General features: G+C 41.9%; 3 protein-coding genes across 4 annotated transcripts in view; 1 reads left to right on the top strand and 2 right to left on the bottom strand.

Annotated features, from left to right (window-relative positions):
• The first annotated feature begins 52 nt into the window (after positions 1-52).
• On the top strand, positions 53-8,013 carry n4wbp5 (Nedd4 WW domain-binding protein 5). Its single transcript, NM_001124387.1, is given in 8 exon segments — positions 53-208; positions 4,725-4,830; positions 5,078-5,217; positions 5,391-5,460; positions 6,249-6,373; positions 6,538-6,604; positions 6,716-6,824; positions 7,088-8,013. Coding segments are annotated over 7 exon segments (651 nt in total). The 5' UTR covers positions 53-172; the 3' UTR covers positions 6,823-6,824; positions 7,088-8,013.
• A 615-nt stretch (positions 8,014-8,628) lies between these two features.
• On the bottom strand, positions 8,629-12,352 carry fgf1a (fibroblast growth factor 1a). Its single transcript, XM_021561782.3, has 3 exons — positions 11,021-12,352; positions 10,052-10,155; positions 8,629-9,507 (listed from the first exon to the last, which is right to left on the bottom strand). Exons 1-3 carry the CDS (start codon positions 11,193-11,195, stop codon positions 9,307-9,309), a joined length of 480 nt encoding a protein of 159 aa, XP_021417457.1. The 5' UTR covers positions 11,196-12,352; the 3' UTR covers positions 8,629-9,306.
• A 2,829-nt stretch (positions 12,353-15,181) lies between these two features.
• Positions 15,182-19,711, bottom strand: part of nr3c1 (nuclear receptor subfamily 3, group C, member 1 (glucocorticoid receptor)) — a 63,411-nt gene continuing 58,881 nt past the window's right edge. The window contains exon 9 of one of the 2 annotated variants that reach the window (XM_090198011.1): positions 15,182-18,941. In XM_090198011.1, coding sequence (XP_090054137.1) covers positions 18,789-18,941 — 153 coding nt within the window. In that variant the 3' untranslated portion in view covers positions 15,182-18,788. 2 annotated transcript variants of the gene reach the window in all.

Below are 19,711 nucleotides of genomic sequence, written 5' to 3'. Positions count from 1 at the left end.
ACGGTTCGGCGGGGTCACGTGACAGTGCAAGGGGCGGAACAACACACCAGACCTGGAAGGAAGGGGAGATGGCGGAGCTGTGCTACTTTCAATCTTAGCGTATCAATATTACATTCAGCTCACAGTTTGCCAAACAAGTGATCATTCTCAAACACTCAACGTCCATTCAGGAATGGCCGAGCAAATCAGCAACGTTAGATATCAGGAGGTAAGTTTTATTTTTTATTTTAACCAATAAAATTCGCTTACGGCTCAACTAGACAGCATTGGAAAACGAAACGCCGTTGTGACTTTGGGCCCAGTTTTTCTAACGTTGTAGCTCATTTGTGTCTTCAACGTTTTAACTTGACAGTTACGGTTAACACGTTTGCTTGCTACCTCGTTTATGGTAGTTAAGTGTAGTTAGCTAGTTAGTATGACTCATTTAACTAACTACAGGGGGACGGACCACAGGCCCATTTGTTATGACGACCTAACTGTTGACATGTCCCACCCTAATAGGCCGTGGACAGGCTAATCCGTGGAAAATAGTGTTGCCGCTAACATAGTTAAATACCTACCAGTATCTAGTTTAACTATATATAGTATCTAGTTTAACTAGATACCTTGCTAGCTACCTTAATCATAGTAGTGATAAAATCTATCAAGATTGCACAAGAACACGCTACTAGCAGGCCTACATTCATTGATAGGTGTCGAGAACCAATCTGCTAATGCCACAGAGGTATACCACAAAGCAGGATCAATTAGTTAGCCAGCTAACTCGCCTAAATATTCTGAAATAAGATTGATTCAACAACCAAAAACGTATCCAGTGCCTTCAGAAAGTATTCACACCCCTTAATTTTTTCCCACATTTTGTTGTCAATGATCTACATAAAATACTTGCAACATTTGTAAAAAAAAATATAATAATATTTGATTATTATTCAACCCCCTGAGTCAATACATGTTATATTCACCTTTGGCAGTGAGTACAGCTGTAAGTCTTTCTAGAGAAGTCACTAAGACCTTTCCAAATCTGGATTGTACAATATTTGACCATTAATATTTTTTTAATTCTTCAAGCTCATTGCTAGACAGCCATTTTCAAGTCTTGCCATATATTTACTAGCAGATTCAAAACTGTCAAATAGGCCACCTGGTAACATTCAATGTTGTCATGTTAATAAGCAACTCCAGTGTATATTTGGCCATGTGTTTTAGGTTATTGTCCTACAGAAAAGTGAATTTGTCTCCAAGGGTTTGTTGGAAAGCAGACTGAAACAGGTTTTCCTCTAGGATTTTGCTTAGCTCTATTCTGTTTCTTTTTATCATAAAAATACACCTTAGTTCTTGCTGATGACAAGCATACCCATAACATGATGTAGCCACCACCATGCTTGAAAAAACGAAGAGGTACTCAGTGATGTGTTGTTGGATTTGCCCCAAGCATAATGGTTTGTTTTCAGGACATAAAATTAATTTCTTTGCCATTTTTTTTATTCCAGTTTTAGCCCTACTTTAGTGCCTTATTGCAAACAGGAGGCATGTTTTAGAATATTGTTTATGCTTTCTTTTCACTCTGTCAATTAGGTAAGTATTGTAGAGTAACTACAATGTTGATCCATACTCAGTTTTCTCCTATCACAGCCATTAAACTCTGTAACTGTTTTAAAGTCACCATTACCCTCATGGTTTCCTTCCTCTCCGGCAACTGAGTTAGGAAAGACGCCTGCACCTTTAATGACTGGGTGTATTGATACACCATCCAAAGTGTAGTTAACACCATGCTCAACGGGATATTCAATGTCTCTTTTTTATTTTATTTTGTTGTTTAATGTTTTTGTTTTTAACCATTTACCAATAGGTACCCTTCTTTGTGAGACATTGGAAAACCTCCCATGTCTTTGTGGTTGAATCTGTGTTTGAAATTCACTGCTCGAATAAGGGACCCTAAAGATAATTGTATGTGTGGGGCACAGAAATGAGGTAGTCCTTCAAATATCATGTTTAGGGTTGCACATTTTGGGGAATATTCAGAGGTGGAAACTTTGTGGGAATTAACAGAAATATATGTAAATGAATATTAATGCCATTTAAATGGAGATGTTTTTTGCATTGGATATTCTTTCCATATCTTATGGAGACAGAAACATAAACCTTTTACCTCATCATAAGTAGACATAATTGCAAATTATAAAATGATTCCAATAGAAAAATAAAAGAATTTCAGTTACGAATTGAACATGAATTAAATGAGTTGACTCTTCACACGGGATGATTTCACTGAACAACAAAAGAAAGGGAATATTGAATGATCTCCAATGATCCATCACATCTCCCAAAAATGTTTTCAACATACATCTGTAAAATGATAGTCTAGAAACTAAAGCTTTGGTGGGCTTCCCCTCAGGCTTCCATGTCTTGTCCCTGGACCTCCTCAATGTCCACCTCATCTTCACTGTCACTTTCTGACCTTGTTGAGGATGGCTTGTCAGGCTCAAAAAGCCTCAAGTTTGCACGGATGGTAAAAAAAAAATCCAGCCCTTGTATTGGTCAGCCTGTGGCGTGCTTTGGTGTGTGTGTGTGTTCCCAAACAAGGTCTGGAGGATGATGGAGGCAACAGGGGAAAGAGCCTCAGATCCACAAAGTCCCTTCTACCAGGTGGCTGATGAGATATGTTGGCACGACTGCCATATTGCATCTCCATGCCAAAGCCCTTGCTTGGAAATGTACTTCGCCAGACTGCCAAGAACCTTGCCCTCATCCAGGCCAAGGTGGCGAGACACGGTAGTGATGACACCATAGGCCTTGTTGATCTCTGCACCAGACAGGATGCTCTTGCCAGCATACTTGGGGTCCAACATGTACGCTGCAGGGTGTTTGGGCTTCAGGCAGAAGTCTTCACACTTTTTGATGTATTTCAGAACTACAGTTTCCTCTGTTTGGAGCAACAGTGAAGTGGGCAGGGCAGTACGGATTTCTTCTCTTACATCTGCAAGCAGAGTCTAATCATCAGACAGGATGGCATTGTCTCCCTCAATCCGTGCAATGGCTACTGCTATAAGTTTCAGGATGCTTACCACTCTCTTCCAAAATACATCATCCAGGAGGATCCTCTTGATGGGGCTGTCCATATCGGTAGACTGTGATATGGCCATTTCTTGGAGAGACTCCTTCCCCTCCAGGAGACTGTTAAACATGATGACAACACCACCCCAACGGGTGTTGCTGGGAAGCTTCAACGTGGTGCTCTTATTCTTCTCACTTTGCTTCGTGAGGTAGATTGCTGCTGATGACCCTTCATATACCTGACCATTTTCCTTGGCTCTCTTGTAGAATGTATCCATTGTTTTCAGTGCCATGATGTCCTTGAGGAGCAGATTCAATGTATGGGCAGCACAGCCAATGGGTGTGATGTGAGGGTAGGACTCCTCCACTTTAGACCAAGCAACCTTCATGTTCGCAGCATTGTCTGTCAGCAGTGCAAATACCTTCTGTGGTCCAAGGTCATTGATGGCTGCCTTCAGCTCATCTGTAATGTAGAGACTGGTGTGTCTGTCTCTTGTCTGTGTTCTTTTAGAATACTGGTTGAGGGGCGGAGATGATGTAGTTAATTATTCCTTGCCCACAAACATTCGACCACCCATCAGAGATGATTGCAATACAGTCTGCTGTCGCTATGATTTGTTTGAACTCTGTTGAACTCTGCATCCAGCAAATGAGTAGATAAAGCATGTCTGGTTGGAGGGGTGTATGCTGGGCGAAAAACATTCAGAAATTCCTTCCAATACACATTGCCTGTGAGCATCAGAGGTGAACCAGTTGCATACACAGCTCGAACAAGATATTCATCAGCATTTGTCTGACTACGTTCCTCCATTGAGTCAAAAAAATTCTAATTCCAGGAGGACCATGAGCTGTTGCTATCGATAAGGTGTCTGATTCATCATTTTCACCTCGAATATAACTAGAGGGACTTTTGTCAGAGGTTGCTTGTTGTGAGCGCTGAGGGAACTTTATGCACTTGGCCAGATGATTAAGCATCTTTGTTGCATTCTTCACATTTGATTTGGCACAGTATTTGCAAATGTATACAGCTTTTCCTTCTATATGAGCTGCAGTGAAATGTCTCCACATATCAGAATGTTTTCCTGTCAAGATTAGAAAATAAATGGTAAAAAAATACAAAATACAACTCCATGTACAGATAAATAGTTAAGCCGTTAGATTAAACAACTCCTTTTGTAAGATAATTTTAAAAAAAATGATGAAACATGTATGGAAACAGGTGAATTAACACTACTCAGTTAGCAGGCTCAAGCCATGTAAAACCCACATGGTAGCAAAAACGAACTAGCAGAAATTGTTAAGTTAGAAATTATTTAAACACACTTTGTTGTAGGCTACTATTTAACAAAAAATCGTATAAAATATATTCAGCCCACCCGGTATTGTAATCAAAACTTACCAGAAAGCATGTAGTCCTTGGCTCAGACAGTGTAGTAGTGTGGGCTCAATAGCATCTCATTAGTGTGCAAGATCATGAGAATCAGCTGTACATGTGATGGAAGAATGCACTGTGCATGCAGAGGGTTGCAATTCCATTGAATTGAGGATAGTTTAACCAAAATATGCCACACGACCTAGAATTGCCTTATGTGTATCCCACATTTGTCTGACGGCCAGAATAGTGCAACATCAGCATCATCCCACTGTGTGTGTGTGTGTGTTGCATCCAGCTGGTGAATGAGGAGGAGCCAGCAGCAGCTCAACCCCCTCAGGAGGAGCCAGCAGCTGTCCTGGATGCCCCTCCCCCCTACAGCAGCATCTCAGCTGCCAACGCAGGTAATTGGCCTCTGTCCATCCATAGCACTACACACAGTAACTTGCAATATATTGACTCATCTCATATGGGGTTGAGGACGGATTCAGATGCAAGTCAGGAATGTAATATTGTAATATAGTTATTGTGGTGCTGAAAAGAAAAGGCTACAGTGTCAAACTGGTGTTTTTAGTGAGCTCCCAACATTCACCTTGCTACTAGCCAACCGTAATGTGCTGCGTCACGTGTTCTGCACCTTTTCCCCTGCAGCGTTCTTCGACTACAAGGAGGATGCAGGCAGGTTCCCCAACCCCCCGTCCTACAACGTGGCTACCACACTGCCCTCCTATGATGAAGCAGAGAGGACCAAAGCGGAGACCGGTGTCCCTCTGGTCCCTGGCAGGGTCGTGGTATGTCTGTCCTCCTTTCACAGCGGTTTTCATTCATTCATTGTTCAGGCGTTGATAACTCCAGATTCACTAGTATTTATCATTGTGAGAGCCTGCATCCTAAATAAACACATTTTGACCATCATCTTTGGAAGGTGTCTGACAACCAAAACATTTCCTTTTTCTCCTGTCAGGAGGATGACTTTGACGATGCTGACCAGCTGCGCATAGGGAATGATGGCATCTTTATGCTCACCTTCTTCAGTAAGTCTTCTCTCCGTTTCCTGTACAGTGTAGTTGTTGTTCTGGACAGACGATGTCTGTCTGCATCTCGTGGGGTCATGGGTACACTAAACAAAGCAACGACATTAAGCCGAGCCAGGGACTGTCATAAGCCGAGCCAGGGACTGTCCTGAGCCGAGCCAGGGACTGTCCTGAGCCGAGCCAGGGACTGTCCTGAGCCGAGCCAGGGACTGTCCTGAGTCGAGCCGAGCCAGGGACTGTCCTGAGCCGAGCCGAGCCAGGGACTGTCCTGAGCCGAGCCGAGCCAGGGACTGTCCTGAGCCGAGCCGAGCCAGGGACTGTCCTGAGCCGAGCCGAGCCAGGGACTGTCCTGAGCCGAGCCGAGCCAGGGACTGTCCTGAGCCGAGCCGAGCCAGGGACTGTCCTGAGTCGAGCCGAGCCAGGGACTGTCCTGAGCCGAGCCGAGCCAGGGACTGTCCTGAGCCGAGCCGAGCCAGGGACTGTCCTGAGCCGAGCCGAGCCAGGGACTGTCCTGAGCCGAGCCGAGCCAGGGACTGTCCTGAGCCGAGCCGAGCCAGGGACTGTCCTGAGCCGAGCCGAGCCAGGGACTGTCATAAGCCAAGCCAGGGACTTGTCCAACCGGTTCATAAAGTGGAATTTTGTGCAATTAGAAAAGCTGTTGTATAATCTTTCACAAAGCCTCATGGTCTATGTGTGGTGAACGACAAGCATGTTAACTGATGAGCCTCTTCTTATTGGTGATCTATGATTAATTGATTGATTGGTTAATTGTCCTCTCCTCTCTCCAGTGGCATTCCTGTTCAACTGGATCGGTTTCTTCCTGTCCTTCTGTCTGACCACTTCTGCAGCCGGCCGCTACGGCGCCATCTCTGGGTTTGGCCTGTCTCTCATCAAATGGGTTCTCATAGTCCGGGTAAGATCAACACACATCGCCTCGGTGTTCTTTACTACACTGGTCCTGCAGTACTACGGGGAGTTCAGGCTTTTGTTCCAGCCCAGCCCTAAATGCTTTGGAATGCTACTGTGTGTACGACTGGTCCTCCTAATGTTATTTTACTGTCTTTTGAACGTTTCCAGTTTTCCACCTACTTCCCCGGCTACTTTGATGGTCAGTACTGGTTGTGGTGGGTGTTCCTGGCTTTGGGTAAGTGAAGCGTACGTCTGAGCTCTTTATTTGGATGAATGAATTAATGTGTATGAAATGTGTGAAAGATAATCACGGAACGGATGCTGTTGTCTTTTCGTGACTCTCCAGGCTTCATGCTGTTCGTCAGAGGGTTCGTCAACTACTCCCGGGTTCGCAAAATGGCCGACCCTACTTACGCCACACTGCCCCGAACGAGAGTCCTGTTCATCTACTGAAGGTGAAGGGCCCTAATTCACACAGCATTCCTGTGTTACAGCAGAATACGACCTTATCAAATCATAAGCCTGGTCCTCTATTAAGAAATACAAGTATTAGTAATCTATCAACTCATATAGATTTTCTCCACTCACTAGTTTCCTTCCAATGTAGTCTGGTTACCTGTAAATATACCATAAACAAACACGGTCCAGAGTAAACCAGCCTTTCTCTACAGAGATGCTGATCTCCACCATTAACTTATCTCCTGTTTACTTTTCACAGCCGGTTTTTGAATAAACACAACGTCCCTGAATCTGGATAGAGAATCCTGGTTGTTTTGAAAAGCATCATACCGACAAAACAGCAGAAGTCTAAAACCAAACTACTCAGATAAGCATCACGACATGGCAGGATGGAGGGGGGAAAAAACACAATCTTGATGACTACAACTCTTGTAACATTCAGGAATTAAATACACCAATTGTTTTGTTTTATTTTGAAAAAATGTAATTAATGGATAAATGATAGTATGTACTCATTAGTGGCGAATGTTAAGTGCTATTTTAAATTTTTCAGTCTGTAATGTATGTGTAATGCCTTATATAATTTGATGGTAGTGTACTAGCATGCATCTGCACCTCAAGGGATCAGTCTTATTTCACTAATGCTTTAGTCAAAGCCCACAGGTGTAATGCATTACGATGCAGTCATAATGCATTATAAGCACTTGTCATAAGCACTTGTACCACCTTTATGTTCATAGTAGTCATGAGATGGGGGGGAAAAAAATATTCACGTATGGTTTTACAATTTCTGAGTTTGTAATAAAAACATTGGCATTTTATACATGCTTATCACAAGTAATAATGCGCTATGCCTGTTGGCTTCATCTATGAAGCATCGCCCTTATTTCTGGCCAGTAGAGGGCAGAGTTCGTTGCTAAAAATTTGTCATGAATTATTCCTATAAGACATAATCCTACCTTTTTATATGCACACCTACCTCAAACATAAGGTATCCTATGTGCACATCTTAAGGTAAAGATTTTTGTCCAAAGTGTCTTTTTGTTGTACAACTCATAGAGTTTTGTGTAGAAAAATAACCATTACGTATGGAAAAACTATAATGCTATCAGAGAATGTAAGCAGGTGCACTTTTTAGAAACGTTATAATAAAACGCCAGGGAGTTCCTCCCAATGAAATCAACAATACACAACCAAATGGTAGTACCTGTAGTTATTCAGTGAGTATACAGCTTTCATAAGGGTGAAATGGCAATTTATGACTGGTCTATGACCGTACTAATTCGATTTAGTAAGAAGACGAGCAATTGTACTCGTCGATCTTTCTCTTTAGGAAATTGTTGGCATATTGTTAACTGTAAATGATCTCAGACATGCTCTGTTGCATCCCCCTGTATGCCAGCCAGTCTGTTTTAAACCAGTTGTTTAGATTTCTTGCTTAGCCCTTAATGTGGACTGGTACAGCACAGCTACAATCCAAACCCAGTCCTTAGACACACATCTCTCTGATCCTCTGTGTGAAATAGTACAGCACAGCTACAATCCAAACCCAGTCCTTAGACACACATCTCTCTGATCCTCTGTGTGAAATAGTACAGCCGCATCCTTGGGATTTTATTATGAGATATCGTTTTAAACTGTAAAAAAGCTTCATGTCTAATAAATGTCACTTTCAAAAGCAAGATTGATCTCTGGTCCAGGTTTTGTGTGCAGGCTTTGCCAGAGATTTAAGGCTTTTTGTAAAATGTTGTGCAGCACTGACACCTTGTGGTTGAAAGACACAATGACGACACCAACTGCTACAGTTCCCATAGGTTTAAAAAATGGTTTTCAATGTACATTATGTGATATTTTCCATCAGCTTTCTATAACAATTGCCTGGTGAGATACACTACTCATATTTCCATATATAGGCTACATATCATTGGTGTTGTCATGATTCAATATTACATTTAAATATATGCCATTTGGCAGACACTTATCTAAAAAGAATGACAGTAATGTGTGCATAAATTTTAAAGTCCGGCTGGTCCCAGGAATCGAACCCGCTATCCTGGCATTGCAAACACCCTGCTCTACCAACTGAGCTACAGTGGGCAACAGTCATCAACAAAGATATACATTCTAGATGTCTAGTTAGCAGCATAAAGTAGATTGCAGTTATAGTGTGGAGTGGAATGCTTAATTTGGTTGAGTTTTAGCATGATTCTACCAGTCAGATGTCCATCACATAGCTTATAATAGTTTATACAGATGACAGCATCTATAACAGGTACGGCGAAAGCATAACTGCTGTTATAACCTGTAACACAAGCTTCAGTACTTAGTTTACATGTAAAATACTGTTTGATTAGCCTGTCTGTTTGCCTGCAATTTCCCACTGAGCACCTTGGAATGGATGTGTCTGAAATGGCACCCTATTCCCAATATAGTGTACTACATTTGGCCATTTCAGATCCACCCCTGGCTTTACACCCTTCACTCCCCTGTGCCCTCCAATCGCCGTGGCAAGAAGAAGATGGCCTTCTGCCCTATGTGGGTTCTGGAGCCCAGTTTGGGTTTCCCGTTCTTCTTCAGTCCTACGTACCAACTCCTGTCTTGGTACTTCTGGGCCTGGTAGGTGTTGTAGTGGTTCACCTCAATCTTCTCCAGGAAATAACACTGATCAGTTACTGTGGACTATATGGGAGAGACAGAAAGCCAGTCATCACAAGCATATGCTGATCGTTGATTAGATTACCTGTGGGTGGTCAAAGGCTATAGGTAATCCAAAAACAGATTGGTAAGGTTCTGGGGGTCGGCTCCCGAGTGGTGCAGTGGTCTAAGGCACTGCATCTCAGTGCAAGAGGTGTCACTACAGTCCCTGGTTTGAATCCAGGCTATATCACATCTGTCTGTGATTGGGCGGCGCACAACTGGCCCAGCATCATCCGGGTTTGGCCAGGGTAGGCCGTCATTGTAAATAAGAATTTGTTTGAAACCGACTAGCCTAGTTAAATAAAAGTTACATTTTAAAAGGCTATAGGTAGTCCTAAACAGTTTGAATGATGTAAAATAATTATTTGAAGGATAATAATTGTGAATGTTTCCTATCACGATCCTAAATGAATGTGTTGACACCAATGTTAAAACAGCACTGTTTCTGTGACTTATGGCTAGGTTAGTTAGGGAGGGTGAAGAGGTCATCATGACAACGGGGTCATACAGACAGTTTAATACTCACTGAACTGTAGAGCTTTCCTTCACTGCTCATGGCCAAGTAGCGTCCTGCCTCTGTCCCCTGGATGACAACCACACCACGGTCCACAGATTTCACCCGCAGGACCGCTAAGGCAAGGAACGGGTACAAGGCAACGTCAGATTGACAAAGACAGAGCCCCCCACACACAGGAGGACAAACTAACAAAATAAGTTCAAGACAAGCATTCCAACCACGCTTAAAAATAAAATTCCACACGATAACAAATAGACACAAACTAGAAGGACAACCCGAAATTAAGTGACATAGACAAGCATGCTGGAATTTGGTTACTATTTCAAACACGGGTTAGCTACTTTTGTTGTCGTCGAGATTCGGTTATCATGTCATTGTGCAACATTCAGAGACTTTGCTTTGAGAAAACGGTCATCTCAATAGCCTCAGAATGAATGCTAGACGTTATGCAACTGGGAGCGTTTAATACCTGTAACGTATTACTTATAACATTGTCTGCAAATCTGCAAGAGTATTTCTGAAGTGTTCTCTGTCAGCATATTTTCAGACAGCGCATAAACAGCGGTGTTGTTACAGTCTAAATATATCCCACACATTCCGATCACGATAGAGATCGGTTTTCAGTCATTCACACCCACACTGTCCTTGATATTGAGCCATACAATTATTATGGAAAATTCTTAGTGTGGGAGACTGATGATTATCTTTACTGAAGTTTGACAGCCTGGAAATGTCCATTATTTTAGGTCGATTGTGAACTTTTGCAAACCATTACAGCATGCATCAACATAAATGTATTACAGTTGAATATAAAGTTAATTATGCAGATAAATACAAACTTCTTGATTGGATGAACAATTCAATAAACTAAATAATAGCCGAATTAATAACAGATGTTTGTATTATTTACATACAGTAGTATTTTTGTTCATTTGATAAACAAAATAAACTGAAATATTATAGTATTTCTGTTTTTACTGTGAATGTCATTCTCGTCCCTCTTGCCTTCCACGGTCCCATCCGGGAGAATCTGCAGATGATGTCCGCCATTCATGCAGTATAGGCGGGTCAGCTTTTTATTGTCGAGCAGGTTACTTCCGAATCTCTCATTATCCTGCCCCACCGGTAAAAACGTTATTTCTGCATCCGTCATTTTTGGAAAAGCTCTCAATTATAATAGCGACGGTGGGTCAGACCACCTGACATTAACCACTTGATGCGCTCTGCGGCAAGAACGAAAACAACCCGTTAGTAAAATCGCCGTTTGATGGCAAACAGGAACATGTTTGGACTTTATAGTCACCCGTAGAAACAACAATGATCTGTGGTCACGCGCGTTTTGGTCGCGGGGGAGCTGAGCACTGACCACCAAAGAGGGCCTACATTTTTTCGCACCCAGGATGTGGAGGATTAAAATTAGAAACACACTATTAGGATACAACAGTGACACCTGTTACACATACACCTGCTGGCAGTTCGTTATCTTGGACCAGGGCCTGTAAACTATTCATGAAGCATCAGAGTAAGAGTGCTGATCTAGGATCAGGTCCCTCCTGTCCCCTTTGATGTTATTCATTATGATCTCTCAAGACAAAGGAGATGATTGTGGACTGCAGGAAAAAGAGGACGAGCATGCCACTATTCTCATCGAGAATAGAGTCGAGTGGTTGCATCACTGCCTGGTATGGTAACTGCTCGGCCTCCGACTGCAAGGCACTACAGAGGGTAGTGTGTACGGCCCAGTACATCACTGGGGCTAAGCTTCCTGCTTATCCAGGACCTCTATACCAGGCGGCGTCAGAGGAAGGCCCGAAAAATTGTCAAACTCCAGCCACCCTAGTCATAGACTGTGCTCTCTTCTACTACACGGTAAGCGGTACCGGAGTGACAAGTCTAGGTCCAAGAGGCTTCTAAACAGCTTCTACCCCCAAGCCATAAGATTCCTGAACATCTAATAAAATGGCTTCCCGGACTATTGGTATTGCCCCCCCCCCCCCTCCCCTCACCACACCACCACCACTACTCTCTGTTGTCATCTATGCGTAGTCACTTTAATTAACTCTACCTACATGTACATACTACCTCAAATAAGCGGTGCCCCTGCACATTGACTCTGTACCGGCACCCCCCTGCATATATTGTTATATTTTTACTGCTGCTCTTTAATTACTTGTTACTTTTATCTCTTATTTTTATCCATATTTTTTTAAAACTGCACTGTTGGTTAGGGGTTCCTAAGTAAGCATTTCACTGTAAGGTCTACACCTGTTGTATTCGGAGCATGTGACTAATAAAATTTGATTTGAAAAGGCTAAACTGATCTGAGATTATCACTCCTGCTGTTAGAGAATACTGGCCCTCGCCTCTTTATCCAAAGAGATTTGAATCACAATGAGACTAATCTGAGCAAATAAATGAATGTTTCATTCAAACCTATTCTAACAAGAGAAACCATGGCTACTAGGCTACAAGGTAAAATTATCCATCCCAGTTCACAGGAATCCTTGGGGGCCTCATCTTTCACCATACTGTTGTAGCCTACAACAATAATAAATAATACTTAATTGAATGGAACCCTTAAACAAAGTAATACAACAAAGACTACACCCTTACGAAATACATTTAGGACAACATTGGCAAGAAAAAGTCATTTGGAAACCAGTAAGTAGGATACACATTCCTGTTGTGTCGTTGACTATCATTAAATGTGAAGACTGTATATTATCAAATCAATTCTCTATGTGTAATTTAATTACGCGATTAAACTAATCATGCAACTTTAATTAACTAGGAAGTCGGGGCACCACGGGAACATGTTGTTTATAGTGTCAATTTCCTGATATTTTCTTATCTCATCAAAGCAGCCACTTATTAATGAATTTTACCTCATCAGTCTCATTACTGAACGTCGCAAACCCTTGGATATCTGCAGGAACCCTAGCATAGAATCATGAATCAGCGATATACAAATTGGCTTAATTATTTATTTACTTACTAACTTAATCAATCACAGAATTAAATAAACACACACACACACTAGGTCATACGTTGGTTACTACATGATACAAAGAAAAAGTCGCTAGCATACAAAACCGATATGACAGCTTGGTAGACAAAGGAAAGGGGTGGGGCAGTTCAAGAACGGGAAACTCAAGAGTGGATTCACTACATAAATAGAAATTGCTCATACTTTGAACATGAAAACCCGCTCATTTGAAAATAAATTGCGGTTTTACATATTTACGAGTGTCTGCCGTTGTTGTCCCTCTCTGTGATTGCCAGTCCATCTGCTGGATAGTCAGTCGACAGAGAGCCTCTGGTTTGTCCACTAGAGATCACAGGGGCATGGCCACTGACTAGTTAAAACTTTATATCTAAACAAGTATCAATTAGATATTTTATACCACATTCAGACGCAAACCCAATAATTGAGAAGTGTACACAACCAAAGACACAGTGATGTGTGTGTCCTCTCCTTCATGAGATCACCAAATGAAACACACTCGACATGACTGACCTTTAAGTGTCCACGGACCATTCCCACATTCTCAAAAATAGAAATATTGTTTAATTCTTCCATTTTGGGGATTAGGAGTTTTGTTTCCCATAGGCTCTCTCCCTCCATACTGAGACTTTCTACCAGGAATTTATGACCTCACTCTCCCACGTCAGGTTTTTCAATGACCATTGTAACCTGACGTGGGAGAGTGAGGATCACAATATACACCCAAAAAGGCCACGTTGTGACATTCCTGAGGTGGGAGCCAATCTCCCCTGACAACCAGGATATGACTTGAGAGTTTGCGTGACATCAGGGTCAGTCAACTGTCCATCCAGAAAACCCTCTACAACAGTCTCACTAGAGACCATCAGGAATCTGGTGTAGGGCCTAGAGCCTTGTAGCTTGGTCCAAGATCTGGAATTTGGTGTAGGGGCTACAGCCTTGTAGCCTGGTCCAAGATCTGGAATCTGGTGTAGGGGCTACAGCCTTGTAGCTTGGTCCAAGATCTAGAATCTGGTGTAGGGGCTACAGCCTTGTAGCCTGGTCCAAGATCTAGAATCTGGTGTAGGGGCTACAGCCTTGTAGCCTGGTCCAAGATCTGTTTGGTATGCACACAACCATAGTAGTTGGCCAAACAGTACAAACATATCTGGGATCAGCCTATGGGGCCTCAATAAGGAACAACAAGCTATTTTCTCCCAACATTATCACTGGCTTTGGTGCATCAAGTGTGGTCATAGAAATTCTGTGTTGAAATGCTGAGACCAAGAGACTAGCAGTAGCAATATTAGACTGACATGAAAGTGGAGGTTGGTGTAGGAGCTTCTTTCAGTGCCAAGATATTCAAAGTCCATTTCATAAACTAGAATAGGTCTCCTGGCAGCTAGCCAAGGAAATCATTTGATCTAGTCCTTGGGCTCCCGAGTGGTGCAGCGGTCTAAGGCGTCACTACAGACCCTGGTTCAAATCCAGGCTTTATCACAACCGGCCGTGATTGGGAGTCCCATAGGGCGGCGCGCAATTGGCCCAGCGTCGCCCGGGTTTGGCCGGTGTAGGCCGTCATTGTAAATAAGAATTTGCTCTTAACTGACTTGCCGAGTTAAATAAAGGTTAAAGAATAATAAAAAGGTCATACAAAAGGTTACAAACCAAACCAATAAGCCCCAGAAAGGAAAAGCCACTTTATTGGATGAACCAGTGCTTATCGTCATCATGTGATTATTAAAAGTATATCTGACAACAAGGTGACTTTTTTCATTGTTCAGATAAAAAGTGAGTTAACATGATCAATCTAATCTGCATACAATTATTATTATTTTTTTTTTTTGAATTTTACCCCTTTTTCTCCCCAATTTCGTGGTATCCAATTGTTGTAATAGCTACTAGCACCAATGCGCCGGAGGAAACACCGTGCACCTGGCCACCTTGGTTAGCGCACACTGCGCCCAGCCCGCCACAGGAGTCGCTGGTGCGCGATGAGACAAGGACACCCCTACCGATCAAGCCCTCCCTAACCCGGGCGACGCTAGGCCAATTGTGCGTCGCGACCGGTTACGACAGAGCCTGGGCGCGAACCCAGGGACTCTGATGTGCATACAATTTCTTGTTTTGAAAAAAGGTACCGCACACAACGAAGACGTAGTTCAACATTTAATGGAAGGAAAAGCATCAACATGACCTACTACAGATGAGCAATAATACAGATATAGAAAATTATTATTATTTGTGGAAGTAATACAACACATTGTTTTTCTTTACATTGGGTTATATGTACATAATTGAAATAGTCTATAAGCTAAACAAGTCATCTTCAAAGGAAAGCATATACCAGATCATCATCATCATCATCATCATCATCATCATTCTGCCCTTGATAATACGTTTCAAAAGTGAACGTCTGTTTTTATACAAAATAGAATTTCCAAAATAATATTTGGGGTAGTGCAAATTGTCAGGTTCAAAGCTGGTTGATTACTTTCACAAACAGTTTGTGTGAAGTTTTTTTTTGTTGACTGACTACTATATTCATAATATTAGTACACAAAAAAAATACATATAAAATGTGTTATAGGACAGTCCTGTACGTCTGTCGTTCCAAGAGCTACTGAAACTACAGGGAAACTTTGAGTCTGGATTAGCTTTGGCCACCTGTTAGACAATCTAATATACTGGAACTCTTGTCTAAATCAAAAATGGTATATATTGACACTTGAAAGTTTTCCTGAAAATCTGTCCTGCAGAGGTCATTCACTAAAGTGATCATTTTCTGTCTAAAATAGCTTATATTGGAAAAGAAAGAAAAGAAAATGACAGTACATGTCTATAATCTCTGTTTAGAGCAACACATGTAACTCAGGTATTTGTCATTTCTATTGCATATTTTCAGATTTTCTTGTAACAAAAGAGAAAAAAGTACTGCACAATACAATTCCACAGAGACCAATACATTTTTTGGATAAGGGGAGGTGAGTAGTTTTGTGGTTTCATACCGGTTATATGAAAGGCAACAGCAGAGAATGATTTACAGCCACACTGAATGTGAAAGTAACCCGTAGGAAATCCACAAGCAGTTTAAAAAATGGGGAGAATTCATTTTTCTAATTTTATCGAACTACTTTTGTATCACCATTGAAAGAAAATTAAATGTTTTCCTTTAGGATAGATTGGGAAGTTAACGATGGTTAATCAAGTAGTGTGAAAAATCTAATGATTTTGGCATGTCCAGTATGCATGAAACTAACGTACCTGAACGGCCAGGAGAACTTTTATTTAACCTGACTGTTAATTCATTGTCAGAAAAACACACTCCGGGAATCAAAACTGAAAAGTTTTTGGTTTTAAACAGTTTCATCAGTGAACATAGATGACCACATACACTTTTAACCAATGACAACAACCTGAGTATGGTATAGTTGTTCTTAAGAATCACTAACGTATAGCTTCTTATTAGATGTTGGCATCGTGTATGAAAAATCTGAAAATAAGTCAGTTTTCCAACATGTAAATAGACCCAATAACAACAAACAAACAACTAGCATGGCATTTTTTTTAAACGCAGGTTAGGTAAGTTAGAACACATCCCACCTTCTCAATGGCTTCAGGTCTCGGGTTAACAATTCTCACAAATTCCCCTCAAATGTACGGAATGTGACAACCCCAATTACATTACAATGAAAACATGTTTTTAAAAATTTTTTTTAGAAGAAAACCATTTCCCCTTAGAACAGGGGTGGGAAACCCCAGTCCTCTGTTGCCGGGTCAAAATATCTCCTGGTTTATGTCTCTTCCCCTCCTCATCCACTAAGCTACAGACTACGGTCTGAAATAGCACCCTATTCCCTATTTCGTGCACTACTTTGGACCAGAGCCTTGCCCTGGTCAAAAGTCACACACTTCAAAGGGGACAGGGAGTAATTTGTGACGTGCTCACAGTTTGAGTGAGAAACGAGATGACAGAGAACGAAGTTAGTACTAAGTGCTTTACTGGAAAACCTTTGTGTCACGCACACGCACGCGTGCACGCAAGTACACACACACACACACAGAGTGCGAGAGAGAAACAATAAGAGCTGAGATGTTGTAAGCAAGATGCCTGGGTGGGTAAGGGGTTGTTGTGTGAGCAGCAATGGGAGGTTGTCCTAGAGAAGGGTCCATCAGTGTCCACCTCTCCAGAACCCCCCCGTGCATTGCTGGTTTTCATCTCATAAAATTGTCTAATATGTCAGTGATATGTCAGTGATATGTCAGTGATATGTCACTGTTGCCAGAATGTAGGCGCTATAAGGAAGAATAATGACAAGTTACCCATGTTTCATTCACACACACACCACTCTACTATCCATTCAAACACCAGTGTGTTCATACAGAAACCAGCTTGTAGAGTATTGAGGGTCAACACTGTTGTGGTGGAATCTGCACTCTCCATTTTTGATTGGCTGACGCATCGCTCTCTCCGACACATTCTAATAATGTCAAATGGGCAAAAAAACAACAACTAGCAAAACAACAGTTAAAACAACAGCAACAGGAAGAAGGTATTAGTTCATCGATGGACAAAAAGTACTTTTGCTGACAAAAATAAGCTCAAAAAGGTGACAATTAATAGCTTCCTTTTACAAACATCCAATAGAGTTAAAGCCATGTTCTTTACTATGTACTTTCACATTCTCTCATAATGGTAGGGGGGGGGGGGGGGAGATCAGGTGAATACTGAATGCAGATTGGGAGTATTATTTAAATCTACTGATCTTATTGTTATAGTTCACACCGAGGAGCCATAACGGAGCTACAATAGCAGCAGACTAACACGGCAGCCATTTTAAAAAGGAAAACTGACTGCAACGGCATGTAATAGAAACAAAACAATCCCATACACTGAGGGTCAGCCGTGATGGTGAAAGAAGAACATCCTCGGACAGTCAGAGAGAGAACGGCTAAAACCAGACTTTAAGCTAAAAAAAAAAGGCACTTTCCCCCCCCCCCCTCTCCCTTTTTCTGATCGACGGTGTGTGTGTGTAAACCTACACAAATATAGCTCTGTGAACTGTGTACTGTATGCTTTCATTATATAAAACAATTTCATCACGTTAAGCCTGACTGAATGCAACATGCGTTAGGGAAATGACAGTGACGAAGAACACAAAACGTCATGTGATTTTGAATAATGAACTCTGTTACAACAACGTCCTAAAAACAGCAACAGGTAGAGGACTACACAGTGGGTTAACCTGTTGACTAACATTACAAGATAGTTATAGTGTTACCTTTGCCGAGGTAAGAAAATGAGCTGTATAATAAACTGTATATACTGTGGCAGCAGAAACGTAAGACATCATCATCATCATCTTAATAATCTGTATATAGATACTTATTTCATCTAGATATTGTTAAGTTCTGCGGGTCATACACCTGAGAAAACACAAAGGGTTAGTTTAGTTCAAGCCTTGATTATACTTCAACTTATGAAAACATGTATTCTATTAACTGGATCAGAGACCATTGATGTTAAACAAAACAAAAATCCTCTGCTCTCTCCGTCTCGTCTTCTGCCTCTTGACAAATCTCTCCTTCCTCCTCGATGGCGCTCGTTTCATCCCCCAAAATCAGCAAACCCCTGTACATTGTATAATTTCTCCCAAAACAGCCTCTCTTCTTCCCTGTCTCCCTCTGTCAGGGGAAGGTGAGGGGATTTTAAGGCATTGTGTCTCGGTGGTGGACACGGCCAGTGGCGGTAGCACCACACAGTCATTTCTGGTGGAAGAGGAGGGGCTTGACGCTCCCGGCTTTGAATTTTGGTAACTGGTTGCTGATGATCTCTGCTAACATTTCTGGAAACTCCACCGACAGTGACTTGTTGACGAACGTGTAGAAGCAGAAATCCAGCAGCCCACCAACCATCTAGAGGGAAGCAGAACATTTGACATGTCTATTTATAGCCCACCAACCATCTAGAGGGAAGCAGGACATTTGACATGTCTATTTATAGCCCACCAACCATCTAGAGGGAAGCAGAACATTTGACATGTCTATTTATAACCCACCAACCATCTAGAGGGAAGCAGAACATTTGACATGTCTATTTATAGCCCACCAACCATCTAGAGGGAAGCAGAACATTTGACATGTCTATCTATTGTCTGTTGGTCACAGAAATGTTCTTAGTGTAGATCGGAGAGAAAAGGCACTAAAACAAACATAATAATGACAGGACAGGACAACGCATCGTGTCCCAACATCTGCAACATTATTGTCACCATTTCTCATATCATTGTTCACAACCCACTCATACTCCTACATTAATCTTATATCTAGCTGTATGCCATGTGTACAGAAACATGAATCTTATATGTACTGAGCTCCAGACCACCAGGAGGCAGCATTGAGCTCCAGACCACCAGGAGGCAGCATTGAGCTCCAGACCACCAGGAGGCAGCATTGAGCTCCAGACCAGCAGGAGGCAGCATTGAGCTCCAGACCACCAGGAGGCAGCATGCTTTGAGACAGGCTTGAATAAGTTAAGTAGCCAATAGGTAGAGTGTAAGAGGGTAGCATAATTTGTCTGATTCTCTGTAAAAAAAAAAAATGGTATGGGAATAATAATGAATTTTATTTTGTGGTTTATTGCAAAAAAACTATTTTCAGTCACCTTCTTGTCTGAAGGACAAGTG

Source organism: Oncorhynchus mykiss, chromosome 14 (assembly GCF_057628025.1).
Source record: "Oncorhynchus mykiss isolate SJ-2025 chromosome 14, ASM5762802v1, whole genome shotgun sequence".
NCBI lineage: Eukaryota > Metazoa > Chordata > Actinopteri > Salmoniformes > Salmonidae > Oncorhynchus > Oncorhynchus mykiss.
This window is presented reverse-complemented; position numbering and strand designations above follow the sequence as displayed.